We start from the raw sequence: 14,046 nt of genomic DNA, 5'->3' as shown, positions 1-14,046 counted from the left end.
ACTTGCATGAGAAACTTGCGTTTCATGCTGTGGTGTGCCTCTCTTCTGTTAATGTTGTAGGTACAGATTTTTATCGCAGTTTATATCTTAAAGGACTAAGACTTCCCTTGATGCCTTTATTAAATGGCTGGTTTAATCTGAAGCATGGGTATAGTTTGAATTTGAGTATTGCACACCATGATCTACTATGTAAAACTTCTAGCCCCCCTGCTTAAAAATCATAATCTTCTTCTCTTTATTAAAAATGTGTATTTTTTCTAGAAAACACCAGACACTACTTTGGTCTGGAGATGTGTGGTTGCAACTTTTGTGGTAACAAATCCCACGATGCAAAAAACCAACTGCTACCTTTTTATTAAGTGCCGTCCAAGAAACATTGTTGGACTAGATCCCACAGAGGTCCCTTCCAATCCGTACCGTTCTGTGATTTTGTGAACGTACTGTTACCTCAGCATTAGGTACCCGTAAGTTTTTACACTATGTTGAAGTCCTGATAGCACTTCCAGTTAGGAGAGTGCCCTTGTTGCATATGAATAATCAATAAAAGGCTTCTTGACCTTGATCTTCTCAACAATGCAGAATCCCTTTTGGGTAGCTTGTTTCCTGTTGTGTTGAATTCAGCACGGTTGGTGGACATTCTCCTGCAATTGAAGAACGTAAGTAATGCACAGGACTAATTTTGTACCTGAAGTGAAGAGAAACTTTATTTGGGTTGTAGGGAATCTTCCTTGGAGATAAATTTCTTGTTGCTATTTTTCAGTAGTCTGTGAGGTATCCAGAGCACTCAAGCAGGACATTTCAAAATGCCTTGACAATATGTCACTGTGTGAGTTGTGTCTGTGATGTAATACCTTCCCCTTCTCTAACAGAGGGGAGAAAATCTCCAAGTGGAAGTGAAAGTTTGTCATTAATTCTCCCTGACCGCATGCTCTTGTGTGCACCATTACAATTCTCCATCCCAGGAGGGCAGGGATGAGTTATGTTCCAAGCCAGAGAGGGCAGAGGGAAAATTAGGACTCACAGGATCACAGAATGTTCGGGGTTGGCAGGGCCCTCTGAGGGTCACCCAGCCCAACCCCCTGCCCAAGCAGGGTCACCCAGAGCAGGCTGCACAGCACCGCGGCCAGGCGGGGCTGGAATATCTCCAGAGAAGGAGACTCCACAGCCTCCCTGGGCAGCCTGGGCCAGGGCTCCGTCACCCTCAGAGGGAAGAAGTTCTTCCTCATGTTCAGCTGGAACTTCCTCTGCTTCAGTTTGTGCCCGTTGCCCCTTGTCCTGTCGCTGGACACCACTGAAGAGAGTCTGGCCCCGTCCTCCTGACACCCACCCTGCAGATATATGAGGTTCCTTTAAGCTTTTTTGTTTGCTTTATATGAAACTTCCTCGATACTTACTCCTCTTTTTCTGTCAGATCAGGCTTCTGTGCTGCTCAGCCGCAGGCAATGCAGTGATGCCCATTGGGTTAGCAGGCGCTTTCACCCATACAGATGTTCTGCCCTCTGCGGATGAGTCGCACACATCTGTACCAGCAGCTAGAGCCTTTGTGATCAAGGTTCGGCCTGCAGAAGGGCAGACCGCATCCTGAGACGAGAAAAATCTCCATGATTTGTGTCATCTAGACGGGAGCTTCAGCAGCTGTTAGGAATCCGGAACGCAGAGAACTGCTGACAGCCCTGAAGAAATGAGCTGTGAGAGCATCCTGCTGGGGTTGCAGCAGCGTGTCTCTGTGAGTGCACAGCACCTGTCTGTGTGTACAGAGGTGTACTCACCGCATCGCATTTCTTTAATTTTAATTGTATTTATTGTAGCAGAGCTGCTGCTCTGTACCATTACTGTAAAACAGCATCATTTTCCACCGCAGCAGTACTGGGATATGCCTGAGCCCATGCTAGGAAATCAAGTCAACATTTAAGAGAAAGAATTAATTTTCAGCAGAGGAGCTTTAGCTCCGTTCTCCTGCTCAGCAGCCTGACCACAAGGCTGCTCTGGGTCAGCTCCTGCCCCATGTCCAGAGGAGAACCCGCTGCTCACCCAGCTCTGGAGGAGAGGGACCCTGAGGGGCTGGAGCCTGTCCGGAGAAGGGCAGCGAGGCTGGTGAGGGGTCTGGAGAACAAGTCTGATGAGGAGCGGCTGAGGGAGCTGGGGCTGTTCAGTCTGGAGAAGAGGAGGCTGAGGGGAGACCTTATCGCTCTCTACAACTCCCTGAAAGGAGGGTGGAGTGAGGGGGGGGCGGGTCTCTTCTCCCAAGTAACGAGAGGCAACGGCCTCAAGGTGCATCAGGGCCCCTTCAGGTTGGGTATTAGGGAAAATTTCTTCACTGAAAGAGCAGTCAGGCCTTGGACCAGGCTGCCCAGGACGGTGGTGGAGTCCCCATCCCCGGAGGGGTTCAGAACCCGCGTGGCTGTGGCCTTGTAGCAGCCATGGTGGTGTTGGGGTGATGGTTGGGCTTGGTGGCCTCAGAGGCGCAGCTGCTCCCCCCCCCCCGCTGCATTTAGCGCCCGATCTCGCGCAGCAAACACCCCCGCCCTGAGGCGCTGCCGGGACGGAGAGCGCATGCGCCGGCCACGCCCCCCCCCCCCCCCCCCCCCCCCTCCCGGCGCGCGCGGGCCCGGCGGCGCGCGGCGGCGTCATTGGGCGCTGAGCCTGCATGCCGGGGCGGGGAGCTCGCAGCGGGCTGCGGGCCGGGCTGCCGGGCCTTTGTCCTGCGGAGCCTGCCTGCCCTGCGCCCGCCCGCTCGCCGTGAGGGCTCCTCGGGCCGCCGCCGGGGCACCTCGGGAGGGCGTGCTTGTGCGGACCCCTCCGGCCCTAACACGGCGTGCGGCCGGCGGCTGAGGGCCCGGGCTCGCGCTGGTGGGGAGCCGGGAGCGCGACCGGCACCGCTGGCCTCGGCTTCTTCTCCCCGAGCCCGGGCGAGAGCGGGCGGGCCGGTCCGCGGTGCGAGCGCGGCGGATGCTGTGGATGAAGATGGACCTGTTGAACTACCAGTACCTGGACAAGATGAACAACAACATCGGCATTCTGTGCTACGAAGGTACTGGCGTTACCTCACAAAGCCGCCCCTGGCCGGGGTGCGCGCCGTTGTTCGCAGGCGCGGGCTCTTCCCCGGAGGTCTGGGTTGTGAGGCGCCTCGCAGCCCGTCTGTGTTTGCTTCTCACTTAATTTTTCCTGTTCTCTTTCCTGCGAAGAGCGTTTCTAGCGTTAGTCGTGTTTTTCCTCGGCGGTGACGGCGGGTGAAGGCCCGCGCTGCGGGCAGAGCTGCCGCTCCTCGTTCCCGCGGCCGTAAGAGGAGCGGTGTCCGCCATGGCTGGGGGGGGGGGGGGAGTAGCGCACCCCCTCCCCGAGGCGGCGAGGCCGGGCCCTGGGCCCTCCCGGCCGGGCCGCCCCGGGCCCCGCGGAGCGGGGCACACGACCGGCTGGCGAGCGGCGGTTTCCCTTCTCTTTGTGGACTGCTGATTTTACTCTAGCTGCTGTGGGCTGGCGTCTGCGTCTTGTAAGTCCCGTGTGGAAGTTGCTGGAGATAAAGGGGTGAAACTGGTTTCTTAATCTAGTGGAGTTTTATCTACGTGCAGTTTGGAGAAGTGGTTATGGCTTGGCTTGGGCTGGAAAGAAAGGCACCACTGAGCTAACTCGGCTTGGCAGAGGGGCTGTTTTTGCTGTAGCCGCACACAAGCGTTGCAGAAATCTTTCTTCTGATTCAGCAGGAACGTTTTCCGTGTTCGTTTGGAAAGTAAACGTGTTACAGTCGTCGGGGAAGAAACGGTAAGGAGTATGCACAGGATTAGGAGCTGTCTGTTAGTGCTCTTCAGGAGAAGGCCAGGCCAGGAGACAGGGAGCTGAACCTCGCTTGGGGAAAGACCATCTTTTCTGTCATTAAAGCAGCATGGCCACCTTTCTTTCCTTCAGGAAGCGGAGGGGCTCCCTGTAGAACTGCTACTATCTGTTTCTTTTTTTTTCTTCTTCTTTTTTTCCTGCATAAATATGTATATATTTGCTCAAATAAAGCTTTTTTTACAGAAGATGGAGCTTGCCCATCAGTACTGGATAATAAAGAGCTGGGATTCGGTAGAGTTGAATTTTCAAGCTGTTTCTTACCCCATGCTTTCTATATTACAGCAAGAAAACTAGTTGAAAAAAACCCAAAACAAAACAAACAAAAAAACCAATAAAAAAAGGAAGAATAACTTGCAGGATCCTCTTAACTTCTTCATTGCTTTCTGTAGTAACCAGTGCTTTCTTTGGAAGCAGCTGACAACTTCTGAGACGACCATGAAGTTTTGCATAAAGTTTTACTTACGTGGTACATGTTTCAAAGTGTTTTGTTGACTAAGGCAGAAAAACTTTAGTTTTGGCTCATTAGTTCACTATAATTATGCCCAATATTTATAGAAGATTCTTTCCAGCCCCTTTTTTACCCGCCTTTTTCTCAACTCATTGTTATTTAACCAGGTCTTAGCTTTAATCGTGCAAAAGCAAAAGAACAGCTTAAGGAATACACTTTACTGTAGCAGTCTTTGTTTAGTTTAAACATCTGTTGGTATTTTCCTTATTGTGGAAGTTAACATTTTTAACACTAAAATAAACACACACAAAATGAAGAAAAGCAAAACTTCAGTGGTGTTTATCGCGAGGTGTTTATATCCCAGTGGTTTAAAAAAAAGTATAAACACTGGCAACATCTGCACTAATCTCGAAGGGTGTTTTAGAGATGCCTACAGATCTTCCATGCCTCTGCCATAGTATTTATTTTGTAGGAGAGTTGTGTCAGCAGCGATGGATCTTGTCTTTTCAAAGACGCTGCTGCAATAGTAACTAAATGGACAACAAAATGCCTTTTCAAACTCAATTAATTAGGATTTATTGAAGGTCGTACTTGAACTACTTATAAATAGATGCTGTCCTGAAAAGTGCTTTTTCAGATGTAGGATAAGATACAAATACATTGTATGATGTGAAAGTTGGTTTGTAATTTCAGGGGAATGAGTTATGGACCTGTATGCCACAGGAAATAAATGGGATGTGTTCCTTATTCCTTTCGAGTTTCTCTGAAACACTTGCTTTTGCTTATTGAAATAATTGGTATGCTGGTGAAATGTGTCATTACCGTTTTATGGGGCTTACTAGTGGTTTTAATCTTTCACCTCTGGCACAAGCCACTGGAACTATATGCCATTCATTTGTAGCTGCAGCTTATGGATGAGAGGTGTATTGGTACACGAGAACTAGGGGAAGTTCTTCCATTGTGGGCATTTGGCAGCCCTTTGGTTCAACATGGAGTAGAAGAATACGATTTGTATCCTAAGACGAGTCCTGCTTTTTCTTGCCCAGCAAGAGGTACCGGTAGCAATTTGTTACCTGCAAGCTTCAGGCTACTGAGTTAATGCCACCACTTGGTTTGTCTTCCTTGACTGGTTGGTGCGGGAAGCCTCAGCTATGGCTTCATCTCGTTCGATTCCTAAATAGTGTCGTTCACGATCACGCTCCAGTGAGTACGGGAACATTTATTGGCAGAACACTATTTAGTTCATAAAACATGTTTCTGATTTTGGCTTACTTGGTGGAGGTCTGCGGGAAGAAAGTAGAATGGCAACTAATATAGATGGCATCTGCTTTATGGGCAGAGAAGTGTCCTTTTGTTGGGGTTGAGGGGGAAGTGGGAGATCTAGAAGTTCTCCCATTAACTGTTAGGAAGTAATGGTGTGTTGCTGATTTAGCTGACTGCTTTGAAACTGAACTTGACTGTTTTCTCAAACATAAGAACTGGGGGAATGGGGTGGGTTTGTTGTTTTTTTTTTGTTTGTTTTGTTTTGTTTTTTTGGGGTGGGGGGTGGGTCTTGGTGTTTTGGTTTTGTTTTTTTCTGTGAGAGTGGTCTAATGCTGGCACAGGTTGCCCGGGGAGGTTGTGGAGTCTCTGTCTTTGGAGATACTCAGAACCTGACTGGACACGGCCCTGCGCAACCTGCCCTAGGTGAGCCTGGTTTTGAACAGGAGACTTGAGCTAGATGATCTCCAGAGGTGCCTAGTAGCCTCAACACTTCTGTCATTCTGTAATACAATGGAAAGTTCTGCCTACTTGTATAATTAAGACAGCCGCAGCCAGCAAAAGGATTATAACCAGCAGTGAGGTGAGAGGGTTTTTGAAAGGGGGTCCGTAACTTTGAACCACAGAACAAAGCCATTTCCTGTCCTCAGGGTTGCTTGTTCTGCACTGATAATCTGTGTCCTTTTGAGTGTTCGCTTAATACTGTTGCTAGCTTTGAGCTCCTCGTGATGCCCCATGATAATCTCAACTCTGATGCTTTTGGAGGAAAATCTGAATTTTAGCAACATGGTGGTTTTTGAACAAGTTGAATAAAAGAGAATATCTGAGTTTTCTCTCTTTCTTGCTCTCTCTGGTGAAAGAAATTTTTAAGTCGTTCAGATGAGAATGTTCAGTCTTCACCAATGGGAAAGTGACAGTTATATTGGCAACAATCAACCGTTCCAAGCAATTTATTGTAATGTTTGCTGCAGTAAAAATGAAAAGAAGAAATAGAGAATTGTTGACTCAGCATCTGGATGCTGATTGTTAACATGAATACATCTGATATCCTCCTACCAAACGTTTGCTGCAGGTGATCACCAATGGCCAGTTTAATGAGTAGCACTTTCTTATCAGTGTTTGCTTCCTAATGAGCTCAGAGACATCAGAAAACCCTTGGGAGATGGTTGTCCTCACTGAGGTGCAAAGGCCATGAAGCAGAGCTGTTCTGTACCAGTCTGGCATTCCCAGTGCTTCCTATCAAATGACAAGCACTTGATCCGGGCACGTATTCAGAGGTAGAACATCTGCATCTTGTTTTGCAGTGGAAGCTCACTTAACTTTAGCCGAGTTATTTTTTCTCCGAGAGCCTTGTGTGTGAGTAGTGGCAGAAGGGCTCAGAGTTAAAACAAATCGCAGGTGATCCTGCTCTTTGACTAGCGCAGGGGCAGCCCGGCAGGTTTTGGCTCCTCGTTTCCAATAGAATATGGGCGAGAAGGTGCAGTCTCCAAGTGGAAGACTTGTTTGGTTTCATTGTTTATCTGAGGGAGCGTACAGATGGTTGTGTGTGGAAGGGCAGATTTCTGCCTTCCTTCCTGTCTCTCCCGTTTTCAGATGCTTTGTGTTATTACTGCATTCTCAAGGCTCGTACTGCTGTGCTGGGAAAGGTATAAAGAAATGCAATAAGATGCTGAGAAATCCCCCAGGCACGTTATGAGACTTGGAGCACTCAGCATAGTTATACAGAGTTCTCTGGACGGTCCAGAAGACTGGATTTTTTTTAAATGAAGCAAATTGGATCCAGATTTATAGAAAAACACCCCTTTTTGGTTTCAGGACAGCGTACATTAGTTAGCGGCATATTACATAATTATTTCACTGACTTCCTGTAACAGGGAAGCATTCTACAGCACTGAGTTTCCATAGCTGTACGTCGTCTTGGGGCACTGCAAGGCATTTTGAATGTATGTCTGCCTTCCCAAAAAGGCCAGTTTAGATGTTTGGTATCGAACAAGGAGCCTGAAACAGATTCTGCTAATTTCATTTGGTTTTTAATGAAATGTAACGTGTTTTCTGGTGTTCTAAAGAACAGTTTCCAGCAGTTTTCTTTGCTGACCTTGCATTTTGGTCTGGGTTTGTCACATTAGTTTCTCCTGTTAACGCCGAAGTTTGGTTTAGTTTCTAAATACATAAAATGAATTTAACACTATGCTTCTATTAAGAATTAGTGGAATAATAAATGGGATAAAAATCTCCTTCATGGTGAATTGAAGTTCTTATTTGTAGTGCAGTGTAAAATTTCTGTTCAAAGTCAGGTAAATGAAGATGCACCTACAGAATGTTCCCTGTTGATAGAACATTCTGTGGGGTTTGCCTTTTCAATGTCTTTCATCTTCAGGAAAAAACAAAGACCTCCAACTTCACAGTTGGGCTTTTCTTACTCACTTCCTCCTAGCGTGAAGTTGGGAATATCCTTTTCAGTACTGACATCAAAATTCAGTTTATTTTCCTCATTCATCAAGGGCAAGATGGATTTAGGTTACACTTGAACGTTTTTTTTCCCCTGGAGTTCTGTTGTTCTCCTTACTCTTGATGCTGGTCCAGCATTTGTACTGAGAACTCAAGGAAATTAAAAACTCAAACACAGTTATCCCACGACTTTCAGTAGATAAGATAGGCAGTGCATTTTTTCTGCAATAAAAGCTAGTGAGGCTTGTAGTGGTAAGTTGAATTCTGTGTTAATGAGCAATTTGCTTGAAGGCTGTAACTTGTTACTCACAAGTCAAATTTGTTATAGTGCCAGGTCTCTTTGGGCATAAATCCGGGGATTTTGGGAGACATTGAAAACGCTTGCATTGCTCCAGAGTTTGAACAGTGCACTGTATTGTATGGAGAACTACTAAGAGAAAAAATAAAGCTTAAACAACAGTCTTCATTGTGTGGCATCTAAAATTATGAATGAAAAAGTTCATCCATATGTATTGATTTTGCCTTTTTAAAATATCTGCTTTGCATGAAAATAGTTGTCTATTAATTTCTTCTTGAGGATTAATACAGATGGGCCTTTATATTTGATTTTGGCTGAATAGACTACAGAGTTTTAACATGCTGCATGCAGACAGTGTGCCAAGCAATTTAGCAAAGTTGTTTACACTAACAATAATCCAGCAGGACAGAGCCTATAATTTTTCACTGATAATAGTATGAGGTAGTGATGAATGCGAGTTTCTGGAGGAGTGTTTACAAAAATGGTATTACGCTTTTTCAGTGTTAAGGAATCATGAGTGTTTTTGGTTCTGATTTCTTTTTTTAAAGCCAGCCTATTTTTTTCTTCATCGTGCAGTCTGTATCATCTCCCTGAAAGTTACTTTACAAATCAGCATGGAACGCTTGCCGGGCACACAGAGTCATTGTTTCCTTTCCCTTTCAGGAAAAGCCATGCGCTTTGGAGGATAATCGACTGTGTGATAGAGCACTGCTAGATGTTGTTGTGTAAGCGCTATGCCAAGACCGTGGGTGCAGTCACACGTATGCCTTGAGTGCACAGTTTTAATTTCCTTGAGGCAGATTTCCCTTCGTGCTTCATCTATCAGCTTTTTTACGAGCGAGCTGACATTCCCATGGCTATCTCTGTACGTTGACGTAATGGCACATGGAGCTCGGTGTGTGCTGGCAGGTGTCTTGGGAGCCGTGGTGGGACGGAAGGAGAGGCCGTGGATCGTCCAGCACAAGTGCAATTGCGAACAGGCAGTTCAGCTCTTAATTAGGGTTGTCTCTGTCAACTTGTGAACCTTAGGTTGCAGGTGGATGGAGTTGGATGAGTTTTATTCTTGGCATCAGTAGTAATTTAGCACAGTTTCTAAGGTAAGGCGAGTTCTGAGCTTTTTAGTTGTTAGGAAAGGGCTTTTTCTTGTGCAGCCTTGGTGAAGTTGAAGTAATGGTCTTCCTAGGACCACCACAGTATTGGTTCTAGCCAAAGAAAAAGTCATCCAGAAACTTCAGCGAGGTGGTGAGTCTTCATCAAAGATCTTTACAGATCTAGTTCCAATAGGAGTGTAAGTCCTGAAAACCTCAGGTGAAAAGTAATACGAGTGGGGGGGGGAAAGAGTGCGAAACGGGATTTAGGATGTTGACCGAAGTTACATGGCACTGTATGATATCAGATTTTTTTAAAGTAACACTTTTCTTTTTTTGTGTGCTTTTTAACTTGGTGGTTGCTGGTGTTAAAGATAAGAACTTGTTAAACATAGTAGTGCATGGTGCAGTACAGCCTTTCCCTCCAGACAAGCCGTGTGCCACTTCGTGCCTCCTTTTGTCTTTGGGGCAAAAGATCATCCACAATGCAGTGTATGTGGACAGAGGTATAGAGTATTTGGGATAAAGTGGAGTGTTAGAGCCTTTGCGGGGTAGGAGCAGGAAAGCAAGTATGCCTTCAGCAGGTATGTGCCAGCTTAGTTCCTTCACAAAAAACGTGGCTCCTGACTTTTCGTAATACACATGGTTAGAAGTGTCTTATCTTTGATTATTTTAAGACATGCTTTTTCACTCATAATTTTGGAGTGTTCCTTGTCAACTGTGAGAATCGAGCATTGTAGTGTATAACTTTCCTCCTGTTCTTCCAAACGTTGCTAGCAGGTTCCAGGAAATACATTTGCTCTCCCAGGAAAAGTTTGGAACCAGTTGTGTTTGAAAAGCAGTAGTTTTTCCTGGAAACCCACTGGAGAGGGCAGGCATGGAAACCACTCAGCATTACACCTCCCTGGTTTGCAGGACTCAATATTTCTTCCTCAGCATGCAGATACTGTTTTTTTTGCCTTTAAACATGGGTTGTAGTTAGAGGTAAGAGAGATTTAGTAGATGAGCTGATGTTTTTTGCCAGGGTAGGAATGGCACTGCTGTAAGGGAATGTAAGCCAATACTGATATATTTTTTATGTTTTATTTTAACCAAAAATCACAGAACAGCAGATTAGCAATAGCTTTTGTAGTTACTATCTACAAAGAGCTCAGCCGAGCAATCCTTTGCATGAGAAGAGTGAAAACCAAAGCTGCCAAGTGGATCTTTTGGAATAGCTGTTGTCTTTTGAGGAATAATGAGTATTTACTTATTTTGCAGATGGCATTAGTGCACTCTGGTTACACTTTAGAGATGGTGTTGTGACTTGCTATTTTGTTATTTAATTGTTAATGTTTAGTATGTCTCACTTCTGAAAGTAAATTTAGATATTTGTAAAATTAGCAGGTTTTGCCACTTTCAGAACAGAACCTTTCACAAAATTATTCTTTCTTGGTTCCAGATCACTAAATTGGAGTTGTTTTATCTGTGATGCATTGCTAGTTGTAATTAAATGGCTGTATGAAGAAAACCTAAGTTGTCCAGTTAAAAGGAAACTCTTTCTATGAATCTAAATTATCTAGGAAGGCCAGTAAGTGCCACGCAGGAGCTAGCCAAGTAAAATAAGACTATTTAATTGTTCTGTTTATATTCTTTGGAAAGCAATCTGTTCTAAGGCAGGAGCACTACAAAAAGTACTCTTAGTGTATAGAAAGAAAAATTGACATAACTATGGCACCTCCTTTGTGGTGGTTTTATACAGAACACATTAGATGAAGGTGGGGTAAGTGCTGTATGATTCATATAGGACAAGTTTGAACTCGGCCAGTTTCTTGGATTTGGTATAAATATTTATGGCATTGAAGGGTTTTTTTAGTGTGCTTTCTTGTGCTCTGGATCTTTTAGGTGGCCTCCTCAGACATCTGGTGTGCATTGCTGCTTGTTTAACCCCCACCCTTCAGTTTTCATGCTGTGGCATCTTGGAGAGCTATCGCAGTCACTCTGTGGTTGGCATAAATTAAATCTTGTGGAGCCAGCTGGGGAAATGCTGACGTGCACACTTTTCCTGCTGGATGCTCTAAAACCAGTGGCTACAGTGAAAGAGGTGAACACTTGCTCTTGTCTTGCTGTAGGCATCATACTGAGCTATTTACCAAAGGTGTCAAAAATAGGAATTCCAGAATTAAGCAATGGTGTTCACAGAATCTTGACTAATTTCTCTCTCTCAGAAAAAGCTCCCCTTATCATTGTTTTTTAATAAATGTATCTTAGTTCATCAGCAAAAAATAGTAAAGTTACCTTCCTTTAAAAATCCATGGAAGTCCTAATTTCTAAGACTGTAACTGCTTTGAGGTACATTATGCTTGCCTTAACAGCTCATCTGTGGGTGTACTGAGTTTTTCTTTGTGGTACAGTGAATGCCACCCTGTTTGATTTCAGGTGTTTCTCAATGAGTCCATTTAAGGGCAAGTATGATAACAAATGTTTTAATGCTCACTGTAATGTATTTCTATGTATATATTTTTAATCCTCTCTGCAGAATCCTAGTCCTTGCAGAAGCCTAGTTAATTCAACTTTTAGCTACCTCCATGAAATACATAGTGAACGTTATCCTTATCTACTGGGGACAGCAAGAGCTGTAATTGGTTAAATTCACATTATGTCAGGGATAAAGCTGACAATAACGTTCAGAGTGTCTTGGTTGTATTACTCTGCCATAGCTGCTAAACCTTACACTGATCTGTTAGTAAACAAAAAGTGCTTTTACCTGTTTGTTTCAAGATGTATAAATAAAAATTGTAATTAATCAGCTAAACACATAAAAGCTCTGATCTTTGAAACGTGGACTGATAATGTATGTAACTAGATGCTTGCTTTCTAAAGCTCAGCAGTCATGAAGGAAACAGGAGCTTTTGGACTACAATCTGTTGTGACTGTGGTTCATCTGTAGTGGGCCCCTGCTCAACTGAGAGGGTGAAATCTGTTTTGGTGGAAGTAGTTGAGTCGTTTTAGCTGATCCAAAGAATGAGCTCTTACAAAGAGTTGTGGGGTGGAAGAATTTTAGTTTCCCTGTTTGAGCCGCTGGACCTCTGCAGGTCTGTTCTTTTGTATTCGAGGCCTGTTGAGTTGCGTTAAAGGAGTGTGCCAGTGATGCTGGCAGTTATTTTATATTCTCTGCAGAAGATGAGTTGGGTTAAGAAACTTCAATTAAATAGCAGTCCGACTGTGGTCATGCAATGCGGGGCTCAGCAACAGGCAAGCTGATAACCCATTTACAACCTAAAGAAGTACTTCCAAACCTCACTGCCCCTGAAGTGGCTGTTTGGTTCCTTTAAAAAATTCACAGCGGTATTTAATAGAGTGCCTGCTTAGTTACGGGGTGGAACATCTCTAGTGTGTGCTGGAGGGTAGAGATCTGCAGAAATGTTTGGCAAGTGCATCATTCAAGTAAAACAGGGAAGGACTTAACAGACAGTTAACTGAGGAGTGACATCATGGTAATGTAGCAAGAGGTTGAATTTCTGGATCCTGTGGAGCTAGTCTCACAGGAATGGTGGGACACCGACAAACAACTGACATTTTTTTATTACTTTTCTTCTGTCAGCTTGTCTGCTCTTCCTATCTTTCATGAGTTTTGTCAGGAATTAGTTGCATCTGCAACTTGAAATAAATAAACAAGGATCCTGGAGTTAAGTTAATCAAAAGGGAGATTCAGCTAAACACCAGTGGGTATAGGGGGAGGAAGACGAAGCCCTAATTAAAGGTCTTTGAGAAGTAGAGTGGAACTTTGGTACTGCTCACCCACTGAAATCCCATGACTGTCAAGATAACTGAAAAAAACACACATTTCTTCTTGTTCCTTGCTTTTCCAAGAGCTCTGGAAAACCTGCCCTCGGTGCCCAGAAAACTCTGAGAAAGGCTGTCCAGGCAGCACGTAATTTCTTGGTAGCAAACACAATCCCTCCCTCTATCTTTCCTGCCCTAGCTTCCCCTCAGCGAGAACATTTATTTTAAGTGACCCTGCAGCCTGGCCCCATAAACCAGCCTCTTCCTTGTGAAATAAACAGTTGGGCTATGATTTAGACGGTGCTCACATCTGTCCCGTAGCACCGTAGGGTTGTCTGCCCTTTTCTCTCTATGAATCTGACAACCTCTACCCATCCCAGTTACTGTATAGTAGTGCTGACTATTGGAGGGGGTAGGAGTGTTAATTCAGATCCAGTATCTTCAGTCCTTTTGAGGAGGAAATAGTAATGCTCTCTGGTACCAGATTTTTCACAACCAAATTTTCTAGTGGAACAGCAGTTTTCAAGCTCTAGTACTCTGCGGTTACCTAAAATTTTTCTGTGGATCTCTTCACAGCGATTTCCGCACCCCCCCCCCAATAACATTACTTATCTTAGTTGCACGTCATGAACCCAAGACTAAAAACATCTATGTCAGAGGAATAAAATTAATTTTATATTTTCCTTAGTGGTGTGTGCCTGTTTGTCTGTTTGATTTGGAGACAGTCCTTTCAGGAACAATGGTAATATTTTGGATTTTTTGTGTATGTTTCTTTATACCATCACCCGTAACCCTGGAGAAATCATACAGCATCCTTTCGTCCCCATCTCATGAGCCACACTGTTCTTTGGGCTTTTCTAGAAGATATACATCCTTCATGAGTTTTTGGTTGTTAGAACACTACATGT

At 44.6% G+C, this 14,046-nt stretch overlaps 1 protein-coding gene across 3 annotated transcripts in view; it reads left to right on the top strand.

The window, feature by feature from the left end:
- Positions 1 to 14,046, top strand: part of VGLL4 (vestigial like family member 4) — a 91,897-nt gene that overhangs the window by 43,172 nt on the left and 34,679 nt on the right. The window contains exon 1 of one of the 3 annotated variants that reach the window (XM_075432435.1): positions 2,662 to 3,031. The exons of the other annotated variants lie outside the window; for them this stretch is intronic. Within the exon in view, the coding sequence (XP_075288550.1) occupies positions 2,950 to 3,031 (82 nt within the window). The 5' untranslated portion in view covers positions 2,662 to 2,949. Of the gene's footprint in view, positions 1 to 2,661; positions 3,032 to 14,046 lie in introns of those variants that run through there. 3 annotated transcript variants of the gene reach the window in all.

The sequence above is a fragment of the Opisthocomus hoazin genome, chromosome 11 (genome assembly GCF_030867145.1).
Source record: "Opisthocomus hoazin isolate bOpiHoa1 chromosome 11, bOpiHoa1.hap1, whole genome shotgun sequence".
Lineage (NCBI taxonomy): Eukaryota > Metazoa > Chordata > Aves > Opisthocomiformes > Opisthocomidae > Opisthocomus > Opisthocomus hoazin.
Note: the sequence above shows the minus strand (reverse complement) of the source record. Positions and strands in the feature narration are given on the sequence as shown.